Here is a 25,248-nt window from a genome sequence, read left to right on the forward strand (position 1 = left end):
CCTATGAAATATGTATGATCATCTGTTTATGTCTGATAACGTTTTCATAGAACTAATCGATCTGATCTGGCAGGGTACAGCCAGAGTACCCGTCTCCCCCTCTCTCTCTCTCTCACTCGCTTTCTTGTTTCTGCTCTGCTCAAGCTCGACTGCAAAGCTCGCTTCCATGTGTGTGTGTGTGTGTGTTCGTAAGCCAGCTTTCGTGTGCTTTTTGTTGCTTTTTTGTTTGTTTTACTTTTATTTTTCGTTTCGTTTCGTTTTTTTTTTTCGTGTCGGTTCGTGTCTGTCTGCCGCTGATCTTGCAGCTGTCTCTGTCAGCGTCACTGCTGCTGCCGCCGCGTCTCTGCTCTACCTGTACGTGTTGTTTGTGTGACTGTGGGGCCTGCAGTCGCTGCCGCAGTCGGCGCGCCACTGCCGTTGGCGTCGAAAAATGTTTTAAATCTGGTAGAAAAATCTGAAACGAAACGCGTTTGTGGCTTCAGACGGCGAGTGGCAGTCGTACAGCAAAGACGTAGTATTCCGTTATCCTCAAAAGCCAGCTAAAAAAAAAAAAATATATACCCACAATCGAAAAGTTGGTCAGACAACTTTTTCGCTCATCAAGAAATACCAACAAAAAAACAAACAAAAAAACACAACACAACAACGCAGCAAAGTTCAACAAAAACTTCCTTTTACTTTTATTCGAATTTTTTTTGGAAAAATTTTCTATGTAAGTGAAGAGAAAAAATTACGAAAAGTGAAAATTGTGGAAAGAGAAACTGTGCTCAAATGTGAACTAAAGGGAATGCATGTCCTTGGATTTTACTTTTTTTTTTCCCCCCTACCCCCAAGCCTTCCTCCCCACAAACGAAAAGGATCCATTGAAATCCATTGAAATCTAATCAGATCCTCATATTTATAGTGATTTATAGATGACCGAGAAGGATACCGTCTCCATGGCTACCGTGCAAATGAAGCCCGACTATGCGGCCAGCGAGGTCTATAGCACCGCCAGTGAGCCGCCACCGGTAAGTACATACCGTACAGTAGAGCCCTACCCATCCAAATATGCATCTATCCCATCCCCCATCCCCCACCCTCCCGCTCCAACCCCTTTTAATTACGGAAAAAAAACGTGTCCCATTTTTTGCCCATTTTGATTGGCAATTATTTGCGCTATTTTTGGGCCGAGATTTGTTTTGAGTTCGGCAGCCAAGTGGGTTCCAGGGTCAGACTTCTGCTGGTGGCACATCCGCCTGCGGACCACAGAGCGTATGCGCAATGCGAGGGTCTGCGTCTGCGTCTCCGTCTGCACGCAGCTGCAAACGTGAGCAGCATTTTCACCCAATCAGCCAGAGCGCCTATGCCTCAGAGCAGGAGGTGGATGTGGAGGTGGAGGTGGAGGAAAGCCTGCTGCATGCATAAGCAATTTGCTGCTGCAATCCCCTCTGTCTCTCCACTTAATGTGCAATTTTAAAAATTATTATTGTCTGGATTGTGCATGCAACGTGAGTGGCTTTGACAATTGCTGGTTGACATTTCCATGGGAGACACGCAGAGACCCAGCCACAGTCCATGCATCCATGTATCTGCAAGATACACCAACAACCTGAAATCAGAAATCAGCAATCAGAAATAAGCAATCGCTGACGTTCTTCGAGACGAGGTGTGAATGGATCTGTGTACCCCCATTATGGTTAGACAAATAGAAAACCAGCTCAAATCGAAACACCAGACCCACAAGAGACCTCTAATACTTCAGTCACGACGTTCGCTAATAATGATAAAAACAAAAACAAACCTAAACAAATACCAAGATATACTATTAGTACTCGTACTTTGAGTTGTTCAACCCGTTTTCCCAGCCATACTATATCTGTATATACATATATAATAGTATATATTAGATTATTAGATCTCTCTCTCTCTCTCCCTGTCTCCCTGTCTCCCTGTCTCTCTGTCTGTCTGTCGTTGTGTGTGGGTAAAAATGGAAATTTACATAAATTGCATTTTTTCCATTTTTCATTTTTTCATTTGTTTGCATTTGGCATTCAACAGTCAGCATCCGCCTCAGCCATAAACAGATTTTTTTTTTGCGGGGGCTGCCCCCCTTTTCACAATCCCTACAGTGAAAGCCAACAGTTATCCAACAGACAGACAGACAGGGCCCTGATTGAAGTGCACTCTCTGTGTGTGGAGGTGAACTGAAGGACAGATTTGTTCAGGTGCTGAAAAACGAAAGGTTTTTGTGGGGAGGCAGTCCATTTGTGGGGGGTTTAGGGGAACGGAATGCATGGCCCCAACTCCCCAACGAGTGTGGTGGGGATTTACCAGACCAAAAGCTTGGTTCTTCCCCGTTTTTCCTATCATCTCAAGATCTCCAAAAGCCCAGGGGCTCTCTCCCGCTGACCTTTCTAATAACTCAAAACAATCCACAGTGTCCTACCACCAATCATCAGTCAGGCCATCAATCAGGGCCTCAGTCACTCGATCACTTGGGTGCTGGTTAGCCTTCAAAGAGCGACCCTTGGCCAAAGAGCTTTCCCTTTTCTGCATTGTTTGTTTTTCCATTCATATGTGCTAAGTATTGCTAAGCGTTTGTCCCCCCCTCCCCATCCACCATCCCCCATCCCCCAACCACCATCCCCTTCCCCGCTGTCCCCTACCTTACAGTGCAATCTCATTAACCTTTTTTTTCTCTCTGTATTTTTCTTGTTTTTATGTATCTTTCTGTGTGTGCTTGTGTGTGTGTGTGCTAACCACAAAAATCGTTTTGTGAATGCAAAAAAAATCAAAACCCTCTCCGCATCTGAAACCGTGATTGACAATATGAAATTTTCCCTGTAACCCCCAAAAAACACACCAACAAAAAAAAAAAAAAAAAAAAAAAAAACAAACCACACAACAAACACCAACCACAGATGGGATTTTTTAACTTTAATCATCAGGTTTGTCGTTCAAGTCTTTTGTCTGCACAAAAAAAAAAGAAAAGAAAAAAATTAACCACCGATTAAAACCCCGCATTAGCGTACGATATGTAGAGTAGAGTGTCCGCTGACGATCGGATCCATTCACTTCCACTTCACTGCATGACGATGATCACTACTCCACTCCTACCACCCCCCAACCCCCTCGTAGCTCACTCACAAAATTCACTTTCGCAACTTGCATTTTGGGGCCACGCCACGCCATGCCAAGCCAAGCCACGCCACGCACGTAAAGGTGTTAAAAAAAAGCACACACTCATTGCACATTTCGCTGCACACACACACACACACACACACACATACTCACATTCGAAAGATACAAAACTGAAGATACATGTATACCCAACCCAAAAAGAGGGGCAGAGGCAGGAGGCATGGGCAGGGGCCTCACCTGACTGCACCTACAACCAAAGTGAAGTGGAAGACACTTCAAGAGTTTTCTCTTGGGCCTCCTCTTGGGCTTGGCATTTCCTCAATTTCTGCGGCGAACCTCGACTGCCTCTGCCCCTGCCTCTGCCACAGCCGAGAGTGCCGCCTCTTCCTGTTATGCAATCAACGTCAAACCCCAATGTTTTTCTTTCTTTTGTATATGTACACTCGTACTCGATCTGTTGTTGATATTTGGTCTTCATGCTTTTTGCATTGACTTGTAAATTTTTGCACCTTAAGCAGAAAGTTCGATATTAGTCACAGCCGACAGCCGCAGAAAACCTCTGCTCAAAAACCAAACAAAAACCGCTGCTCAAAGTAAAGCAAATAAAAGATAAGCCCAAAACAAACAATAAATAAAAGATCTGCCCAAAGAAAAGCAAATATTTGATATGATCTAACTGGCATTCACTGTCAGCTTTCCATTAACATTTGAAAGAAAAACACTTGAAGAACATTTGTTCTTTATTTTCTTTTGCTGACTCAAATATTTTCCAAAAGTAAATTTCAAGTCTGCCCTTAAGTTCAAGGGGGAAACGTGATCGGAAGCGGCCCGGTTAAAGAGCAACATTTTGTAGACTAAGGTCGCTTGACCCCCCAAAAAAAAACCAATACACACAGTGAGAGAGAGATAGAGGTCATAGACAAAACAGCACGTACTCGTACAATAAATCAAATTGCATACAAAATACAAAACATATATTTCTCATGGCTAATCTTGTGGTTCTTCTGTGTGTTCTCTTTTTACAGGCCTACAAGCGTCAGGCGAATTCGGTGAAAATCGCCAAGATCACCGCCTTCACCGTCATCGTTTCGGCCTTTATCCTGGGCTCCTTCATTCTGGCCTCATCGTATCTGCAGGCCAAGGCCTCGTGCGACCAGGTCCAGGCCCTCGATTCGGTGCTGGAGAAGGAGCTGATGCTCGAGACCCTGCAACAGGTGGGAAAGGTAAGTCCAAGTCCAATCCAACCCTCTTTGTTTCCCCCTCAATGAACATCAGATGTATATCCTCCTTTCTGCCTCAATGATCATCAGATATACCGTACGTACATATCGTATCGTGTTTTGGAAAAATAATAGATCGGTTGGTTAATGATACGAGTAGCTCTTCGCTTGGTTTGGCTCTGCCACACACACGCCACAGATTGGTTGCACCAGCAACGTCCCCCCTCCCCTCCCCAGCAACCAATAAAAATATTCGAATATTAAATATAATTACCGGAAAATGTAGGTACAATCTCGTGATAGCCGAAAAACAGACAACAAAATAAGTGTATTCCGTGTATAATTTCCCCTGAAAGCCATGCTTCTGCTTTTTTGTTTTTTTTTGGACTGCACGCGCTATTAGTTCCAAAGTGGGTTGTAGAATTGTGACAGGCAGTGTACCGGTACCGGTACCGGCACTAGAATTATGATGTATAATATGTCGAATATTTGGGCTGGAACTGGGAACTTAATGCCATTGAATTTTGTGAAATTTGTACAAGAAATTATGGATTTTTAGAGGGTTTTCTTTGGAGGTAAACAAGCCAAAAAAACAAAACAAAAATGTCTGAGGCAGACATTGTGGGAAAAGTGTTTTTGTGTTGTAATTGTAATTTATACGCTTTAAACGTACCAATTTCTATGGTTATAAAAGCCAAAGACTTCCTATAGTTTATAAACCTTTCTCCATATATGGATGTGTGCCCACCGCTTCAATCAAAACTGATTGAATAAGCAATTTCATAAGACAATTGCGTGCTTCCTTGTGAAATTTCACCCATATAACGTTACATATGTACGGGTATATAACCGATTTAAACGAATGGCCATAACACAAAAAAAAAAGAAAAAAGTAACCATAAAATGGTTAGATTTATGGCCATAAAGATGGCTGATGACTGGGCAGGGCGCATAATTCAAATTTAATGACAATTCGCTAATCATTTTCCAAGTGATTGCCAAGTTAATTATGATGGCGACTGTGCAGGGGGACTGGGACTGGGACTGGGGGGGGGACTACCATCAATATTCAATTAGAGAATGGTAGCCAGTGGAAAGTTCACAAAAATTGAACAGCATTAGAGAGATCATAGATGTGGCTTCAATGGTGGTTTCAATACCCAAAGATGAGGATGAGGTTATTCAACCCGATTCGATCGGGGTCTGTGGCTTATGTAAACGAATGAGTGAGTGAGTGAGTGAGTGAGTGAGTGAGTGAATGAGTGAATGACTGAACGAATGCAACGATAAATTCAATCAAGCGAAATTCCCATAATTTGACGCTTAAGTGGACACCAAAATGGTGGAGCTTGCGACATAATAACCAGGAGAGGCAGCCACCACCATCCACCATCCCAACAACAACAACAACAACAACAACAACAACAACAGTAGCAGCAGCAACAACAGCAACAGCAACAGCGGAGCGGCAGACAATTGCGAATCAAATGCCAGACAAAGTGAAAGCAGCCAGCAGCCAGCAAACGGCTGCCAGGCAACAAAAAATGTTGCAAGCAGGCCCCCACCATACACAAACCGTAATCCACTCAAGCGCGCCTCCTCTCTCAGGCAGCGGGCGTGTGGGCGCGGCAGCATATTGTGGTTGCCGCTGAATGTGGATTCCCAAATGCCAGAGATCATCAGCTGTGGCAATAGCAGAAGCAGCCACAGACACAGCAGCCACAGCAGCCACAGCAGCCACAGACAGCCACTAGAGATGGCTCTGAAGATCGTGAAAGTCTGTACGATTTCCTTTAATGAAGCAGATGATTGAAAATTGTTCATGGCTTCAACTTTGAACAATCTTTAATAATTGGTAACGATATTTTTAGAGGATTCCAAAGGCTAGCTGGAAAGATGGGAGAGGGGCCTGCAGATCTGACAACAGATTGAGAGGGGATAGATCTTAAAAAAGGAAACCAATCTAAGCATACGAATAGTTCCCCTGGTTCTTTCTTTGATGGTGTTCAGATTTATATAGATAGACTGTTCCTTAAGCTGTCTGTAATCCATTACCAATACTACCACAGTGAATTTCTCAGCTTAAGAACTCTAAAGATTCCCAAATGAAACCCAAAAATGAGTCAGAGCTAGAGTTAAAGTCGAAATTGGTTGATGTTGTCGCCAAAAACCTGTATGTGATTACATTTTAATCATTTTCTGAGACCCGCTTTAGCACAGATTAGTCTTTGGACCATCGCTAGGGTATACCTATATCATCTTAGATATGCAGAAAAGACTTGCATATTTATGATGTATCGTCTCTTGCCTAAGGCTGGGGCACACAAAACCCTCTTTGGTTGGGTTTCAGTGTGTGAATATCTGGCCCAGATGAAGATCAATCTTCTCACGTGGCCATCGCTCTTGCAACAGGCCTGGCCATAATGCAATTTGGCTGTCAGTTTGTTTTTTGGTTTTTTTTTTGTTTTGTTTTTGTTTTTGGTCTGGCGCCGCTGTGCACCAACTAAGCAAACAACCAGCGGCAGCCGAAGGCATCTGCAAAAGTCAACTACAGAAGACCAATGGACTGGCGACTGGGGACTGGGGACTCCCCCCCCTCGAGCGGCCCCTCTTCCATTGTGGTTTTGGCCATAGTCTGTTGTTGACTGTTTGCCATTTAAGGCGAGTTGCGCGCTTAAGTCTTTCGTTTCTTTCGTATCTTTTGCTTCTCTGCTGGTTTTTTTTTTTTTTTTTTTTTTTTTTTTTTTTGGGGACAAAGCAAATGGTTTTTGGCCTGACGATTATGTAAGACACACATACGGCGTACTTGTAGATACAGCTACAAAGAAACAAGTACTCGCAGCGACCATACAGAGCCACAAAGATACAAAGATATATGTATAAAAGCTTGAAACGCAAGAGGGAGAGGGAGAGGGAGAACAACTTATCATACGAGCTATGCAAATTGATTTTTGCGTTTTTTTATGGATGATTTCCCTAAAGAAATTACTGGAGTGCCTCTAGAATTTCAAATTGCAGGCTTGCGTCAGGCTCCGTCCCGTTCCGTTCCGTCCGGACAGTCGTTGGGCTATAAATAAATCTTGTTTTTTTTTTTTTGCACAACAAATGCCTACTGCCTGTCTGTCATTTTAATTGCACAAAGCATTCAATTTGTAATCATTTAATTGTCATCTTAATGCGCCTCTCGACAGTCCGTCCGTCCGTCCGTCCGTCCGTCCGTCCAACAGTCGATTCTCCACATGTCTCGTCTCGCATCTCCGTCTCGTGCGCCGCTGGCGTTTCCACACAAAAACAAATTAGGGGCAAACAAATGTTCTCTTTGTATTATAATAGATCTCTTATCTCGAGCCCCGCTGTTGGCCTTGAAAAACTAAAGCCAGCGATCGGTAGAGCAACAGCAACGGAAGAGGTTTAGACTGGATTTTGTTGACTGGTTTCGGCTCTGGCTCTGGCTCTGGCGCTGGCTCTGGCCTCTCGTTTTTGTTTGTTTTTTTGCCAGTTTTTCAGGTACATAGTCGTATATTTTTTAAAGTGAAATTTTCAGTTAGTGTGTCACCTGCCGCCTGCCACATGACTCAGGTTTTTGACTCAATTTCGCGATGAATCGATTCGAGTTTAATCTGCATTTTGGAGACAGGTTTACGGGACAGACAGACAGATAGACTGCTGTGGTTTTTCTGGGAAGCTGCTGTGAAAAGAGATTTCTTTGAACGAACGCCATTTGTGGCTGCGGTTAAAGTTTTGCCTCAAATAATTATCACTGTACTCATTTTGGGTTACTACTGAGAGTCTTTATGAGAGTCTGGAGACTTTAACCTTTGGTTTTATCTGTGAGATATAAAGTGGAGAACTTTGAGACCCATAATAGATGCAACTTTAAGCAGGTGAAAATATTTTAAAGCTACAAAAATACACAGCTTAACGAATCACTTCATTTCTAGGAACTTATGGGAGTGAGACATGTCAATAAATACCCGAGTATTGTGCTTAGATATCGTTAAAAAGATGAAATCAAACCAATCTCTAGAGAGCTGGGCCTAGAACCTAAAAAGAACTTCCTTAAACACTCCCTAGAAAATCAGGAACTATATTAGGCCTGCAAACCCGACAAGAACTTGTATATAAGCTACTTATTCCAAAGATTTCAAAGAGAACTAATGGCCATTTATAGGGAATTCTACTCAAAGAACTTTATAGAATACCAAAGCAAACTTCCAGCTGTTTAAATCTACATAGAGGAAATCCATTGAGAGAGATCTCTTCAGTTCTATTTCAATGTCAACCTCTTTTTTTGTTTTGTATTTTGTCAAGTACACGATGACCTGCAAAATAAGCGATCCACAAACCGGATATATAAGGCATTATCCATACCATAGCACTGCTCCATCCCGCTCTATCTTTGGCTCTCTATAGAGTGTGCATCCCTCTCGTTTTCATGGTTTGGCATTAATGAGCTTCAAAATAAAATAAATTGTATTTTCATTGCTGTTTGTGTTTTGTGGCTGGGCGTGAAGTATGCTTAGCCACGTATCCCCCAGATACACACACACACAGAGAGCCCCATAGACATAGACATTTGCTGGTGACTGTTGTGATTATGTAATTTCTGTTGCTGTTTTGTTTAGACTTCTCGAGAGCTTCATCGTCCAACAGACAACAAACAAGTTTATTTCGATGGCATTTTACTCTTGGTTTCAGTCGCAGTCGACTCTGACGAGAGTCCGTATGTAGGTTGGGGTCACATCTCCGCCAGGCAAATGACTCTGCCCCAATCGCAGCCACATCGGATCTCTCATTGTTTCGAGCACGAAGCGGCTGAAGCCCTGAAGCCCGGTGGTGGAAAACCGTCAAGAAAACTACTAGAAAATTGAAAAATTGAACAATTGCTGTTACAGTCGACAATTTTTTGAGTAATTTTTTGTAACAATTTGAGGATGATATAAGATGATCTAAGACTTCCCTATTTGCCTATCCAATTTGAGGGGGAGATAATGAGTGTCTGTGGGAGGTACACATCCGTACATCTGTACACAAAGAGCATGTCGAACCGTAGTGTATAATCTTTTCTGCTGGCTGTGTATTCCCTTATTATTTGCCTGTCCGTTATTCCAAGTAGATAAAGCAAGGAGTAAAGGTCGTCATCTAATTGTCCCCCGTTTTATTTGGCATCTTTTCAGGAACTCCCCCGCGCTGAACCTCTCCTGGGCGGACCCAACTCTGCCGATGATTCTGAGCTGCAAGATCTCGACCAGGATATGCGCAAGTCGGCCAAGGATGACTCTTTGGACAAGGACAACACCTCGGACAAGGACAACTCCTATTCGGAGAGCGATGAGACCGACGAGCTGCAGAAGTTGCCCGGCAAAATGCCGCTCGAGCTGGACTTGAGCGACCTGGCAGCCGCCATTCTGCGGAACAACAAGAAGTAGGTTTTGTTTTTTTTTGGTTTGTTAAGGCCTGAGTCTTTTTATGACCCCATGATCCTGTCTATAGATCCCGCATGAACTGCGTGGTGGAGCGCAAGCATGCCGAGGAGATTGTCGACTCGCCCTCGAAGACGGTGGCCCTGCCATTCGGCGTGAATCTGACGACAGATCCCAAGAAGGCCCGCATCACCGGGGAGCGCATTTCGATCTTCTGCGATGGCGGAGACGAGGCCAGTCGGGAGGAGAAGGAGGCCAAGCGGCAGCGGGAGGAGGAGGAGGACTCTGACGAGGATTCCGAGCCCCTGCGTCCCATGTTCATTCCATTCCAGCGCGTGCCCATTCCCTTCGGCCGCATGCCCGACCAGATGCCACTGACCCACATGCCCCAGCGCATGATGCCGCCGGCCATGCAGATGCACCAGCACCAGCAGCTGCCCCAGCAGCAGGGACCGATCATCATCCGCCAGCTGCCGCCCCCGTTCCAGCACCTGCCCATGCGTCCCCCCATGCCCCCGCAGGTGATGCAGGCCCCGCGCATGGAGTCCTCCGAGGAGCAGCAGCAGCAGCAGCCCAAGATCCAGACCCTGCGCATCCACATGCAGCAGCTGCCCTTCCGCGAGATCCACGTGGCCGACGATGTGCCCATGCAGATCCCCGCCCAGCACCGCGAACAGCAGATGATCCAGCAGCAGCGCGAGATCCAGCAGCAGCGCGAGATCCAGCAGCAGCGCGAGATGCAGCAGCAGCGCGAGATGCAGCAGCACCGTGAGATGCAGCAGCAGCAGCAGCAGCAGCAGCGCGAGATGCCACAGATCCAGATCCAGCACATGCCCCTGGGCATGGCCCTGCAGCGTGTGGGCATCACCGCCGATGATCTGCGCAGCATCCAGCGCATGGCCGAGGACCGCATCACCGACGAACTGCGTCGCCTGGCCGCCGAGGAGAACACCGACTCCAACGAGGGCAATGCCTCCAGCGAGGAGGATGAGCGCACTGACGTCTCGTCCAGCTCTTCGGAGCAGGCCACCACCGAATCCCAGTCCCAGACGCAGCCCCAGTCGCAGCCCGAGCAGCAGCAGCAGCCGGAGCAGCACCAGCAGGAGACCAGCGAGCACCAGCAGCAGCAGCAACAGCAGCCGGAGCAGCAGCCCCAGATGCGCCTGCAGCGCCTGATCCTGCAGCCACTGCCCGAGCAGCCACGTGATACCATGACCCCACCCATGCCCGATCAGCCACCACAGCTGCAGTTCGGCCGCATGGTCTATGGCCGCAGCCTGGCCCAGCCCGTGCGCATTCCCGTGCCCATGATGCAGGCGATCGAGGCAGGAGCCGCCGCCGAAGAGTCGCAGCGACCACACTGTGAGTTCATCCATCCCTTAGATCCCTTTGGATCCCTTGACTAAATGTTGTTTCCACTCTCTAAATCCCTTCGACAGTCGTCCAGCCTCGTTCCGTTTAAGTAACAAGAAGACCACGCCTGTGATTGCTGCTCTGCGAATCGAATCTCGACGAGAAACCAAGGAGGAGTAGAAGGAGGAGCCAAGGAGTCAACCAAACCACCCCCCCACCCCCACGAATTCAATTTGTAGCAGCCTCTGTCCCCAATAAAAAAAACCCCAAAAGTAAAGAAAAACATCAAGCAAGCAACAAAAGAAAGAAAGAAAAAAAAAACCAAAAGAAAAGATTTAAAGAGTTTTCCAAACATATTTTTTGTGGCCTTCTTCTATATGTCTCCCCCTCGTATATTTGTATATTTTATATATGATTTATATATATCCGATATATCTGATATATCTTTATGTATCTGCGTGTCTAACAAACAAACAAGCAAACATTCCACAATCCAAATCCAAAAAAAAAGAAGCAAATCTCCTGTGAATCTCCAAAATGTGAAATGAATGAAAATTGTGAAAGTTTTTCCAATGCAGTTTTTCTTTCAGTACTCTTTTTTTTTTTTGTTTTGAATTGTCTACAGTTTTGTTTTTCTCACACACAAACACTGCATACACACACACACACATGAAAAAAAAAAAAATAAATCCGATGGAAATTTTTGTACATAAATTATTATCGTATTTTTAATGAATTAATTGTCTTGTGTAGTTGTTTAGTAAATTAAGAAAGAGCGTCTGCTGAGATCTGTTGCTGATCCGATTTGATCCGATCCCTTGATTTAATCAAATTCCAAAAAACAAAAAAACTAAGCAGCAAAAAAAAAAAAAAACGATGTGAGAAATTTGTACATTTTATACACATAAATATATATACATATATATATATATATATACACAACCAAACATACACATACACACATTTTGAAGCGAATAAAATTGTGGATAATTGGAAATCAAAATGGGAATTTTGGTGGTTTTTTCTTTTGCCCTTAGGCCTAGCCAAAACGAGAGTCAAGGTCTGCAAAAGTTTGGTTCGGGTTTGGACGTTCTTCAAAGAAAATGTCCGCCCGTAGAAATGTAGAACAATCAATTGGGAGTTTAAAAGTCAGTGGGGAATGGAGAAATACTCCTGAGCCTTCTCTGGAGTCTCTTCTCAAGACTGAAGCTAAAGACGCGGCAAGGGACGCGGCTCTATATTTAGAGAGACTATATATGGTATATGTGTGGGCTTATGATTAATGTAACTTATACAATATATTTTATACGTAATTATACGTTAACGCCGGAATCGGTATCGCAGCCGATGCATGCTGTCTTTTGCTATCGCTCTCTCTTCAGGATCTCTTCATTTTGCTCGCACTTGTCATGGGATATGGCAAAACATAGAGAGAAAGAGAGGAACCACGACCGCTAGTTATGTTCTAACGTTAATGCTTTCACTCTGTATTGTATATGTTTCAATTTTTCTTTACAATTGTCTCTTTCTCTCTCTCTTTTTAAACTAGCAACAGCCGCTCCCCTCCGCCAAGGGGCGCACATTGCACGAGGAAGAGTGTGTATGTGTGTGAGAGAGAGAGAGAGAGAGAGAGAGAGAGCGCGAGCGCGAGACGGGGTAGCGAATCCACTGCAATTTCATTTATTTCTACTGGCTATAATAATCCGATCTGATCGGCATCCATATTCGGCAATCTACTAGACATGGCCATGATTCTATTCTATGATTCTGAGTTTTCGGTTTTCTCGTATCAAAATTGTGGCTGCCACAGAATTTCGCTCTTTGTGTGATATCCCAGGAGTCTACAAACAAAATTTTATTGCTCTAGCTTTTATAGTCTCCGAGAGCTAGGCATCAAACAAGACGAACAGACGGATCAAGAATAAATGTACTTAATGGGGTCCGATACGCTTCTTTCTGGGTGCCAAACCCATATACTTACACCACAAATCGAATACATCTAATAAATACAAAGGGAACACTGCGTATTATGGATGACAAAAAGGAATTTCAATAAAATATGAACGAGAAACAGGTTTAAACTATGGGATTCAGATGATTATATCATAAATCTTCTGCAATAAGGTTTGTGCTGTCAAAGTTCCTTAGTTTCCTAGTCCCTGATCGGATAGAGTATTATGGATGGAAATTAGCATAGAAAAGAGCTGGAAACTATGGGATTCTTCAGTAAGGTTTCTGAGCTCCAGTAGTAATAATATTTTGACACATTTTTTTAAAAAGGTTCATAATTTCTCATCGAGCATCCGAACCCATCCCGGTGTGCCTCGTGTAGACTCCCACAATCTACTATTGTGGACAAAATACTTAAAAAACTAATAGCATCATTTATATATTTTATTTTCTATGTTTCTAGACTTGCTTTCTGTTTTCATTCGCGGCTCAAAATCATACAAATTCGCAAAAATCGAACATTTTTTGTTTTTTTTTACATACTTTTTGTTGTTTTGTTAATCAGTTAAGAATATACATACATACATATATATATTTATCAGTTATATATAGTATACATATATAATAATCAGTGTGTAAGATATATCCGTATGTTTATATACAATTTGCATGTGCACACACGACGGGGGGCAACAGGGGGAACGAACAACCGATGTCAGCAGCAGCTTCCTTTGGCTCATACCAGTACTATCTTTACAATTATCCTTGTTTTTTGTTTTGTTTTCTGTATAATTAGCTTTAAGTGTATATATGTATATATAGTGTGTATGACTAATTTTAAGTTGCATTGACGAGTGGGGGGGATGGGGTGGGTTACGTGATGTACAATACGTTTTTGTAGCGCTATTGGTAAAACCTTTCGAAATCAAATTCGTTTCGTCTAAGCCTTAAAAACAAATACAATTTTTTTGTTTCGCAAATGACTAACACTTAAAGAATGACAGATGTTTCTTGGGTGTGGGGGCTCAACAGTTGGGGAGCAATGTTTGGAAATTAAATAAAAACACACACAAAGAACAACATTCTATACTCCTTCTCTACACCGCCTGGTCGGACTCACTCACTCTTGTATCACCGATTTTTCAGTTTGTATTTTTGTGCAAATTATCCTCTCTCTAACTCCCTCCTCCGTCTCCTATATATCGTTTCTTTTTCGTTAGGATGTGTAAAGCTGTAACAACGCGAACGTAATTTCATGTTATAATAATTATTATTATGATTAGCACTCCTCCTACTCCTCTTGCACTCCACGCCAATTCCAATTCGTTGCCTACTACTACTGCCACCGCTACGATCTGGCTTTGGGCTTGTCGATCTTTTCTAGCCATTCTCACACTGATGCCCCTCACAGTTGCCCCAGAAGATGCAGTTGCCCACGCCGCTGTAGCAGATCAGGGAGACGGCGGTGAGAAACACCACGCTGCAGATGGTACAGGGCTTTCGCTCCAGAAAGAATCCCACCAGATAGAGCACTATGAACATCACGTGCGTCTCCATCAGCGCTGGATTTGTGGGCTTTGGTATGAGGAGCACCGGCAGCAGGCATTGCAGGCAATACATCGTGTATCGTGTATGGAGGAGTGTGTGCGTGTCCCTTCCCTTCCGTTCCGTAACGTGATTCCCGTGTCTGGGTGCGTAGATAAGTGTTCCCGGCCAGAAGCGTTGACGTGGCTGCAACGCGTTGCATGAAAGAAAAGGAGGCGAGGCTTAGTTAAACGTTCTATAATTACTATCTCGACTGGTTGTCATGGGCACAAGCTACCCGAGACGTCAGCAGCAGCACACGACTTACAGAACTCTCTCTCTCTCGCGAATTCTCTCCAGGTGTCTGCTCGCCTATCCTTGGGTTGCACTCCGTGTTCGTCCTGCGTTGTTGGCTAATTAAGTCGCTCGTATTCTGTGCGTTTCTTTTTTTTATCGCATATTTGCTTGAATTCTCTAAACATTGTGTGGCAGTGTGACCGCGGCTTTATCGATAAAAAATACCATCCGACTTCCCGGAAATATACCAAAATATACCGTCTCAATTTTGAAATATACCGTCAATATACTGACGAATTCTAGTTATATTATACATATTCCTCGTTTTTGATATTCCGTCGAATCTTACTGGCTAGATAGATCTCTCAGCCCTGCCCACATAATTTTATCCTTTTGATTAATTAATTTTCTACAAGATGAATTACTTTTAAGTACCCCCATTTATTATTTGTTGACTAAAACAAGGTTTAAGCAAAAAAGTTCAACAAAACAACAGTCAAGTCATTTAAAGACTTGTTGCTTTGCAACCGGAGTATGGCCATTTGAATATATTTGAATAAAATATCGTGGAAATACCTTTTAAACAGAGACTGGCTAGATTCTGCATTCATGAGAGCCTGTCCACAATCCTATATCCGTTGCGTTTTCTCGCAACTCCTATAAACCAGGGCTGTCGAGGGCGCACAAATTTGAATATTCTTTTGATTTATACATACTTTTAATTTGTTTAAATTGCACGGAAGACTTGCTGATATACATGTTTATATATAATGGGTGCAATGGATGCAGTCAGCATTTGGTTTGATATGCAATTAATATCTAAACATGATACATAAGTACAGATGAGCGTGTCATACTATGGCCACAGTCAGAAAACACAAAATAATTTAGCTATAAGAACGACAATATTTCTACACATTCCAGTAGAGCGTGTTCCCATAGACGGATGGACTGGTGGCTATCGGCAGCAGTAGGATCCAGCCCGCCAGGCCAGCTACATACAGAACGATGGCCAGTACTCGCCGCCACATATCCTGCTGCCAGAGATCCTGCAGGTCCGGCAGACCCATGTGATTGCAAAACGCATGGACGACGAACGGCGCCACTATATGGCCAGTGCGAGCAAACAGAAACGCCGAATAGAAGCCGAAGAGGGTGGTATAGATGAACTGGAACAAACCGATCAGCAGGGCGGTGCTCAGCTCCACGCCCAGGCTCAGTCGCTCGGCGATGTGATGCAGATGGGCGACGCCAAAGAAGAGGGGCGTTATAAAGACAGCCGTCATGGGCGAAAAGCTCTGCAGGATCAGCGGCATCATGCAGGCCCGGAACACAAACTCCTCGCTGAGCGGTGCCATCACATGATTGCGCACCCACATGATGTTGTGGATGCAACCGCGCCAGTAGTCCAGATCTAAATGATAGAGCCGCAAAGGTCAATCCGGAATGGTTTCAGCAGGTTTCCCAGAACATACCAAAGTAGGATCCAATCGATTCGTTCTGACAGTTGACAAAGATGGGTCCCGCGAACAGCAGCATTGTCAGGCCATAGGGAATCACCACAGCCTGCCACAATCCCTCCCAGCGAAAGCCGAGCAACTTCGCAAAGGGCTCGCTGCTGAGCAGCTCCGGCGACGAGAAGTACCACACAAAGAACGGGGCGAAGAGCATCACCACCGAGACGCTGGTGAAGCGCCGCTTAATGGTCGCCGGATGGTCCCGATTGTGTTTCGTGTTCCACACGTAGAGGCTGCCCACATAGAGCAGGGACAAAACAAAGCAGCATGTCACTGAGGTGATGATGGGTATCTGCGGCAGTGTGTCCTGGCTGGGGAGGGCTTCCAGCACAGGCTGTACTGTGGCTTTGGCTACCATCTCGCTCGCGTTAATCATATAAATGCGGTTTATTCGTCATACTCTGTTCCCACAGAGGTAATGTGAAAAAAGTACACAAAAACAGCTGCTCCACGACCAGGGCTGCGCTGGATGAATGTTAACAGTGTTCTGTTGCGGTAACAGCAGAGTTCCGCGATCTGGCAGCCTCGCGCACTTGTGTGATAAGCAAACGGCGGTGGCGGCGACGTTTATTTAAACAATCGGGGCATAAAATATTCAGCAATAAAGTGCGCTGCGCCATAAAAATAAATTGAATTCAATTATCCGTCACAGCGAGTGCCTCTCAAGTGCAGCCAACATGTCGTTCCTGATGAAAGCAGCCGCCTGCACACGCCAGCTCGTTCATAAGGTTTCCCCGGCGCCCCAACATCTGTTTAAGCCGCAAAGAAAAAGAGAGTTGACCTTTGTCTTCTTTGTTTATCCCCCGATGTAGACCCCGTTGTTGCTGCAGCAGCAGGTCCGTCAGCTGAATCTTTTGGAGTTCCAGAGCAAGGACCTGCTCCAGAAGTACGGCGTGGCCATCCAACAATTCAAGGTCTTGGATAACTCCAATTCCGACGCAGAGATTGTCAAGACTTTCGGTAAGCGGCAAGAACCGGTCGGAGTTTATGTAATCACTGCTTTAATTGATGTTAATTGTCACGTCCAGAGTGTCCCGAGTATGTGGTGAAGGCGCAGATACTGGCCGGCGGCCGTGGCAAGGGAACATTCGACAATGGCTTCAAGGGAGGCGTCCACATAACCTCAAAGTAAGATATAGAAGCGGCCACAGCGGCAGCACCAGACAGATAACACGATTAATTGACCTTTTTCCTCTCTACGTATTCGCAATTGTTTCGTTTTGGCAGCAAGAGCGATGTGCTCTCGCTGAGCAAACAGATGATCGGCCACCGACTGATAACCAAACAGACCCCAAAATCGGGAATTCTGGTCAACAAAGTGATGGTCGCTCGCAGCGTGAACATCACACGGGAGACTTATCTCTGCATCTTGCTGGACCGCGAGCACAACGGACCCGTGCTGATTGCCTCGCCCGCTGGGGGCATGGACATTGAGGCCGTGGCCGAGGAGACGCCCGAGAAGCTTCTGACTGTCCCGCTGGACATTGGCAAGCCCATACCAGAGGCCACGCTCATCAAGGTGGCCAAATTCCTGGAGTTCAAGGGCGACACCGTCCAGCGTTGCGCCGAGGAGATCCAGAAGCTGTACACTTTCTTCAAGGCCGTGGATGCCGTGCAGATTGAGATCAATCCACTGGCGGAGACGGACAAGGGCGAGGTCATCTCGGTGGATGCCAAGCTGAACTTTGACGACAATGCCCAGTTTCGGCAGAAGGATATCTTCGCCATGGACATCACCGAGGAGGAGGCCGATCCCCGTGAGGTCGAGGCGGCCAAGTACAACCTCAACTATGTGGCAATGGACGGCAACATTGGCTGCCTGGTGAATGGCGCCGGCCTGGCCATGGCCACCATGGACATCATCCAGCTGAACGGCGGCTCACCGGCCAACTTCTTGGACGTTGGCGGCGGCGTCAACGAGGCCCAGGTGGCCAAGGCCTTCGAGATCCTCACGGCCGATCCGAAAGTGAAGGGCATTCTGGTGAATGTCTTCGGAGGCATCGTCAACTGTGCCACCATTGCCAATGGCATTGTGGCTGCCTCCAAGAAGCTGAAGCTGAACGTGCCTCTGGTGGTCCGGCTGGAGGGCACGAATGTGGACAAGGCCCGCGAGATCCTGAAGAACTCGGGACTGCCCATTCAGACGGCCAGTGATCTGGATGATGCCGCTCAAAAGTCGGTAGCTGCCTTGAATTAGAGATAAGGATGGCGCGATTTATGTCTTCCAGACGCACATTTAGCATTTACATTGGACAGGCCTTCTAGTTTTAAGTTTTTTAACGAAGAATATAACCCAGATTATGTTTTTATTTTACAATAATTGGTGCGTCGTGTAAAAGACGAGTCGTAGAGGAAGGAGAGAGACCAACTTTTATATATTTGAAGATCTTTCCAAAACTTTTTACCAAATATTCCATTTACATTTAGTTGAGTGCGAAAAGTGTGCTGTTAAGCGCACATGTTAACAGAGTTTCAGATGGCAGCACTGCTTTATCGATATCGATTTATGAATATATTGTCAACATACCATCCCTAGTCCACACCCAAAGCCCAACAAACAAACATTCCATCGAAATCAGAGAAAATAATACAAAATTCCCATACAAAGAATGCAAAAGTCGTCTCATTTTGCACGCGAGGATTCCCAGGAGCATCTGCCCACCCACCTACACCATCAACAGCCCACCGTGAACATGAAGCGACGCACCCTCTCCGGCAGCTGTGGCGTTGGCGTCTTCATCTTCGCGTTCGCCTTTATCGCCATTGCCTTCGCCACGCCCAGTTGGCTGGTCAGCGATTACCGCATTACGGGCGCCAAGCTGGATCGCCTGGGCCTGTGGGTGCACTGCTTCCGTTCCCTGCCGGATGTCAACGACGACAGCCAGCGACGGTTCTTTGTGGGCTGTCGCTGGGTCTATGACCCATTTACCACGGGCTACGACGAGATACGTGGATTCCTGCTGCCAGCCTTCATGATTGCCACACAGTTCTTCTACACACTCGCCTTCATTGGCATGCTGCTCAGTGCCATTGGGGTGCTGGTGTTCTTCCTTTGCGCCGGACCCGACCAGAAGCACTTCATCACACTGATCCGATCGGTGGGCTATGTTCTGCTCGGCGCTGGCGTCTGTGCAGCCATTGCCGTCATTGTGTTTGCCGGCTTTGGCAATCGGAATGGCTGGATGCCGGAGCATGCCAACAACTGGTTCGGCTGGTCCTTCATCCTGGCCTGTGTGGGCTCCGTGCTGACCCTGGTGGCGGCCACATTATTCCTCAGCGAAGCGCATGTCCAGCAACGCAAGCGCCTGCAGTTCAAAGAGTCGCAGACTCGATTCGAGCTGGTCCGCGGATAGTTACGGGTAAGTGGCGTTTGGTTTGGCTGTATCTAAGCCATGGACACAGACGTTTAACCTTCTTTGTTTTTTAGCAAAAGCCACAGCAGCAGCAGCAGCAGCAGCATCAAGAGAAACATTATTCCGTCCCCACAACACAACACAAAAGTTCTACGAAGAATTCTCACCATAATAATTATATATAGTTTTTTTTTATACTTGGAAATGTTTATGCAATTGCCAGACGACGACGACACGACGACGACGACGACAACGACTACAGACAGTCGGAGAATACCCTATAACCCAGCATCACATCAGAAGAAACTTTCAGTTTTTGGTACTTATGAATCATCCATCCAATCCGACGACGAGAAAAAAGAGTTCTAAACGAAGACTGAATGTATCCGAAATCTTCTTCCTTCTGCAGTATTTATGCAAGACGCTCAAAAAGTGACTCATTTATCTATGTAGAGTATATGACAATTTGCATATCAAGAACTTTTTCGCTCAATTAACACACAGACAGCCGCCCGCCCTTTACCCCGTGCCCCCCCCCCCCCCGTGCCACATACATAGTACACTTTTTGAAAAGTCGCAGAGCTCTGGCTGAAACTAGCAACGAAATACTACACTCGTGCCTTAATTAGAGAAGCTTTTTTGGTATAGTTTATAGTGCTTAAAATACATATTACTATTAGATTTGACCACCTACCTGATCAACACAGACCTGCGACGACCAAAACATTCCAAAACCAAACCAAACCACCACCCCCCGCCCCCCATTTGGATTGCATAAACTTCTGCTAAGAAAGTGCCTTAATTAAGGAACCATTTACCCAGACAAAAACCACAAGAAACCTAAGCGAAAACGTCCAATAATTTGTAAGAATAGAATCCCTTTTATACTCGAAATATGTATTTTTTTTGAATAGAGATCTATAGATTAGTATTTGTCCAATCTCCAATCTCCAATGCACTGTTTTACATATGAATTTAGCAATGTATTAAACAAAAACAAAAACAAATACAACCTCCCCATATACAATAATAATATGTGTAACATTTTTGATGTACAAAGCGAATAAAGTTTTTATTGTATACAAAAAAAAAAAAAAAAAAGAAAACAACAAATAATAATATGTAACAATATCTGAATGCATTTCGATGCGTGCGAGTTCAAGGCGGACGCCCAGAGAGCGAGTGATCCGAACAATGATTGCTTTTCCAAGCGGCTTTTGGCTGTCGGCTGTTCCCATGGCGCTGCTTGTTTTGGGAAAACCAAAAGCTTTTGTCCCGTGTGCAGCTTCTGAGGCAATGCCTGGGATATGGATATGCATCGCTTGTCTGGAGTAACAATTGATATGGGCATCTGATTATGACGTGTGGCGGGCGGGGAGGGAGAAGAGAATCTGTCTGTCAAGCCAAACGATTTTGAAGTCTGGTTTTCACGTCATTCAATTGGGAAATTTTAGTTGAGAACAAAAGTGCAGGGAAGACAGGGAATCGATAGGGAGTTCTGTATTCATTTGAAAAGAATTCAATTGATACTCCCAGTATTGGCTACCAATGAATCCTAATCGCAATCCACAGCCAAAACCAATGTAAGTCCCCTTAATTATGCTCATTACAGTCGTTTAAAATGTAATATTTTAAAGGTCTCTCAATGGTATGTCTGTGACAACCACTCCACTTGATTAATTGTTCATTTAACTCCCATGGAAATACAGTATTTGATCTTTTGAAGGCTCTTTTGGCCTTTCGAAAAACCCCGCAAAACAAAAGTATTAGATCATTTTGTCAACACATCTGGGCAGCGGGTTATTCGAACACTTAAAAACTCTTTTAAATGGGAACCATAACAAATTGAAATATATTAATATACCGCCGACTTATAAGGGAATAATTAAGAGAGAAATATCGACCACACACCCACATATTTGTGACCTGACTTGGCAATGACATTATGGAAAGGAAGCGACCGCCAACGAGAGAGATGGAGAGAGAGAGATCTTTGTCAGAGTTCGTGAGGACTTGTTGAGGCGTGAAATCGGCCTGAAGATAGTTCGGATTGATGGATGGTTGAATGGTTGGATGGGGATTCGCTACAGATCTGATTAGCACAAAACAAATTCAAAGCAAACCGGATGCCTGTCTCATGACTGACTGACTCAATCGCAGCCTTGGGGCTGTCCAGCTAAGATATGTGCTAAACGCGAATTTATTTACGGATTTTATTATGCCAATCCCCCCCCTCTACCCCTCTACCCCCTACCCCACCCTCCCACGGTACTCTCGGTATGACCTCATATGCCGTTAAGAGGCATTGCCTGGCCGCTTAAATCAGTTATTACACGGAACGGATTAAGAACTATGCGGCTTAAACTAAACTTAAACTGTGTGTGAAAATTGTCGAGTCGTTTGCCCCCAGGCTTGATTGACACCGCATTTTGGAGCAGTCTTGTAATTAAATTTGATTTAAGATTCGTTATTTCATGGGGAATTAACATGAACAATCTTCCGAACTGTCCGAAATACGGAAGATTATAACACAACTATGTATGGGTAATAATATATATATATATAAAGAGAAATAAATTTAAGCAAATAAATTAAAATTAAAAACAAAAAAAAACAAAAAATATAGAAACAGAAGATAGAATAAATTTTTGCTTAATTTCGTTTTCAAAGATGTTTCAAGATTTTCCATTTGCATAAAATGCGGCTATCCATCCACATACGATACCAGACGCTACGGTACAGTTGAGAACATGAATGCTATGCAAAGAACCAGAATCTAAAAAAGTTAATTTCCAAAAACGCGACAGAACCGATGGCTGGCTGCTTCATTAACAAAAGGCAATAGACCTGTTCTTAGGCACTGGCACTGCTGGCTGGCTTGCTGGCTGGCTGGCCACAGAGATTAATTGCCAACATTTTGCATAATATATTCAATCAAAATCGAACGTCAATGAACGCGTAACCAACCATCTACATTGAAATTGAAATTAAGAGTTAAGACTTTCGATGGTATTTTGATGATGAGAAAAACCTCAAATCGAAACCGAGAGTATGGCGGGTATGCGCCTGCGATTACGCAAAACTCTTAAAAATAAACTCTTTTATAATAAATAAGCAATGGTCCATTAGATTGATTATTGTTTGTGCCACACGCAAAGCAAACTTTCCTCTAAATATCCACTTATTGTCTTGTCTGGCGGCTGGTGGTTGGTGGCTGGTGGCTGTGGCTTCTGCTGGTAATCTATAAATATTGATTGAGTCTCTGCCGCGCGAAGGTCATTAAAAAGTTTATAGACATTTTTTGTTTGGGTCTCGTTTTGTTTGCCAAATAGAACGACATTCGAATAACAATTTACACAAATTGGTTCAGGAGAAGCAAACCCATTTGGAGCGACTACTGCTGGACTACTAAATAAACTTGTCCGCTTTAATCATCCGCCTAAAAGGTCCGCCACAGATCCGCCACAGATAGATCCTAAAGATCAGATCGGGAGAGTGGCATCTGGCCGGCTGATGTTTCCTAATTAATGGTTTATATTTATTTGAATTCTTGTTTTCTTGCTGTGGGTATTTTCAGAATGTGCTTTAAACGAGATTTAACAAGGATTTTGCTTGGGATTTCGATTTGGCAAGTTTTAATCCATTAATATATGCATCCCGCAAAAGCTGAAACATTTCTTTATGGCTAAAAGTTGAATGAATTTCAATTTCAAACGCCCGAAAGCGGACAGATTTCTTTGCCCATATTCCTGGCAAAGAAAGTTCTTGGCAAAAGACGAGTTTCGTTGGCTTGTGCTTTCTTTGAAAGTGAAAAGGAATTTCTAAAGATATTCTAAACAGTGTTTTCTTTCAATTTGTTAACCAAAAAATCCATCATCCAGTTATGTCAGACCACCCGTAGATTTTGGAACACTCAAAGTCTGACCGTTGTGGAGGCATTGTATGTGCGTCAGCAAGTTCCTTGAACTTCACACAGAATAGCGCTTAAAATAGAACAACATTCTAGGCGGAGCAGAGGAGACGGGAGGGGAGGGGAAGGGAAGGGAGAGTGGTGTGTCATTTAGTCTTAGTTTTTATAGAATATTATATCACACAGCAATAACATAACCAGTATCCCTCCACCATGACCATAATTCTGACCATCTTTATCGAGATATTATCATTTTAAATGGCCAAAAGTCGAACCCAAACCCAAAACCAAACCCAAACAAGTGGCCAATCCGGACACGCAACATTTTGGGGGACATAAAAATAGTGCTGATCCGCCTCATTAGATATGGTTTTTTGGGAGGAGCTACAGCCACAGCCACAGCGACAGCGACAGCGATCATAACCATAACTTGTATGTAAAATACATTTCACAGCACTTTCAGATAAGAAACTTGTCTGGAATTATGAAAGAAAAGTCCTATTAACACTCTATCGAACCGATCCAACCAGTGTGGAACAAATTCGAATACTCTAATTCTAATTTATGCGCACACTCTGCTCAGAACACCTATATTATTATTATTTTTTTTATTTAGCCACCAAATAAACTTTGTTTTAGCGAAAAAAAAGACGTCCGGCTGTGTGCTGTGTGCCAATCGTAAAAGTTCTAATAGTTCTTGATTTTTTGATGGTTTGGGTTTATTTTTTTTAGATTTTTGCAAAGGTTTTTGTTTTTTTTGTTGTTGATTATGTTCCGATATTAAGTAAGTTTTTTGTGCTAATGGCGGTCCAAAAATGCGACTAATTGAATTATTTCTATGCTAATTCTTCTTGGCTTTTATTTTCGAAATGGATCGTAAAATTGTTGGTGTGACACCCGAGGAGCAGCTGTGCCCGGGGCCGCTTAAATGTTGTTTAATTTTGAACTGATCTTTACTTTATTTTCAGATATTCAGATTAATGTTTGTCTTTATTTGTGCGAAGCCTCAATGCCACTGGTTTTAATTTTGCTTCAGTTTCGAATTCCATTCGAGTTGTCTCTAGCGTTTGGTAATTCCTGTAGACCAAAGATAATCTGTATAATCGTCTGTCGCTAAATCATCGTTGATATCATCGTATCTTAAAGAGTAGGTGTGGTGTTTAAGAGGTTTATTTCACTCTTCTTTTGTTTTGGGAGATATTGAACCCTCTTTGGAGCGGGTATGGTGGAATATTGGTTGGGGAATTTTAAAATACACACATGGCAGGGAACGATTAATAATCGATCTTTGAAAGGCACAAAATAATTTAATCGATAAGTTTAAGAATGGTATTTTTATTAAGAATGCCTTTTTTTTTTAAGAAAAATAATTTTATCTCTTAAATTAATCATTTTTCTATGAGATTAGCTAAATTTTATAAGCGTGACTTTATTGAATTATTTTTGTACAATTTTTTAAACGAAAACTGGTCTAAAATCTGCACACCGGGAAGAGGTATTACTGAAAACCCCCAAAATGAAATATTATTTTTTCTCCTAAATGGCCAATAAACGAACTGCAGATCTTCAGAGCGGGAA

At 44.0% G+C, this 25,248-nt stretch overlaps 5 protein-coding genes across 6 annotated transcripts; 3 read left to right on the forward strand and 2 right to left on the reverse strand.

Annotated features, from left to right (window-relative positions):
• The first annotated feature begins 486 nt into the window (after window positions 1–486).
• On the forward strand, window positions 487–11,687 carry LOC6600308 (putative uncharacterized protein DDB_G0268364). Of its 2 annotated transcripts, XM_002025326.2 has the most exons (7): window positions 487–712; window positions 905–1,010; window positions 2,904–2,930; window positions 4,149–4,346; window positions 9,521–9,768; window positions 9,837–11,128; window positions 11,206–11,687. In XM_002025326.2, exons 2-7 carry the CDS (start codon window positions 915–917, stop codon window positions 11,226–11,228), a joined length of 1,884 nt encoding a protein of 627 aa, XP_002025362.1. In that variant the 5' UTR covers window positions 487–712; window positions 905–914; the 3' UTR covers window positions 11,229–11,687. The 2 variants fall into 2 exon arrangements, with proteins under 2 accessions (XP_002025362.1, XP_026849115.1); XM_026993314.1 differs by lacking the exon at window positions 2,904–2,930 and having other exon boundaries at window positions 488–712; window positions 11,206–11,273.
• Window positions 11,688–14,449: 2,762 nt separating this feature from the next.
• Window positions 14,450–15,066, reverse strand: LOC6600307 (bladder cancer-associated protein). Its single transcript, XM_026993277.1, has 2 exons — window positions 14,922–15,066; window positions 14,450–14,800 (listed from the first exon to the last, which is right to left on the reverse strand). Exon 2 carries the CDS (start codon window positions 14,687–14,689, stop codon window positions 14,450–14,452), a length of 240 nt encoding a protein of 79 aa, XP_026849078.1. The 5' UTR covers window positions 14,690–14,800; window positions 14,922–15,066.
• Window positions 15,067–15,605: 539 nt separating this feature from the next.
• On the reverse strand, window positions 15,606–16,828 carry LOC6600306 (CAAX prenyl protease 2). The gene is made up of 2 exons (XM_002025324.2): window positions 16,366–16,828; window positions 15,606–16,304 (listed from the first exon to the last, which is right to left on the reverse strand). The coding sequence occupies exons 1-2, from the start codon at window positions 16,781–16,783 to the stop codon at window positions 15,802–15,804; spliced, it is 921 nt and encodes a 306-aa protein (XP_002025360.2). The 5' UTR covers window positions 16,784–16,828; the 3' UTR covers window positions 15,606–15,801.
• Window positions 16,829–16,964: 136 nt separating this feature from the next.
• LOC6600305 (succinate--CoA ligase [GDP-forming] subunit beta, mitochondrial) lies at window positions 16,965–18,727 on the forward strand. Its single transcript, XM_002025323.2, has 4 exons — window positions 16,965–17,135; window positions 17,220–17,367; window positions 17,436–17,535; window positions 17,635–18,727. Exons 1-4 carry the CDS (start codon window positions 17,085–17,087, stop codon window positions 18,602–18,604), a joined length of 1,269 nt encoding a protein of 422 aa, XP_002025359.1. The 5' UTR covers window positions 16,965–17,084; the 3' UTR covers window positions 18,605–18,727.
• Window positions 18,728–18,955: 228 nt separating this feature from the next.
• LOC6600304 lies at window positions 18,956–20,129 on the forward strand. The gene is made up of 2 exons (XM_026993257.1): window positions 18,956–19,766; window positions 19,835–20,129. Exon 1 carries the CDS (start codon window positions 19,017–19,019, stop codon window positions 19,758–19,760), a length of 744 nt encoding a protein of 247 aa, XP_026849058.1. The 5' UTR covers window positions 18,956–19,016; the 3' UTR covers window positions 19,761–19,766; window positions 19,835–20,129.
• The last annotated feature ends 5,119 nt before the right edge of the window (window positions 20,130–25,248 follow it).

The sequence above is a fragment of the Drosophila persimilis genome, unplaced genomic scaffold, assembly GCF_003286085.1.
Source record: "Drosophila persimilis strain 14011-0111.01,24,50 unplaced genomic scaffold, DperRS2 tig00000824-arrow-arrow-pilon, whole genome shotgun sequence".
In the NCBI taxonomy this organism is placed as follows: domain Eukaryota; kingdom Metazoa; phylum Arthropoda; class Insecta; order Diptera; family Drosophilidae; genus Drosophila; species Drosophila persimilis.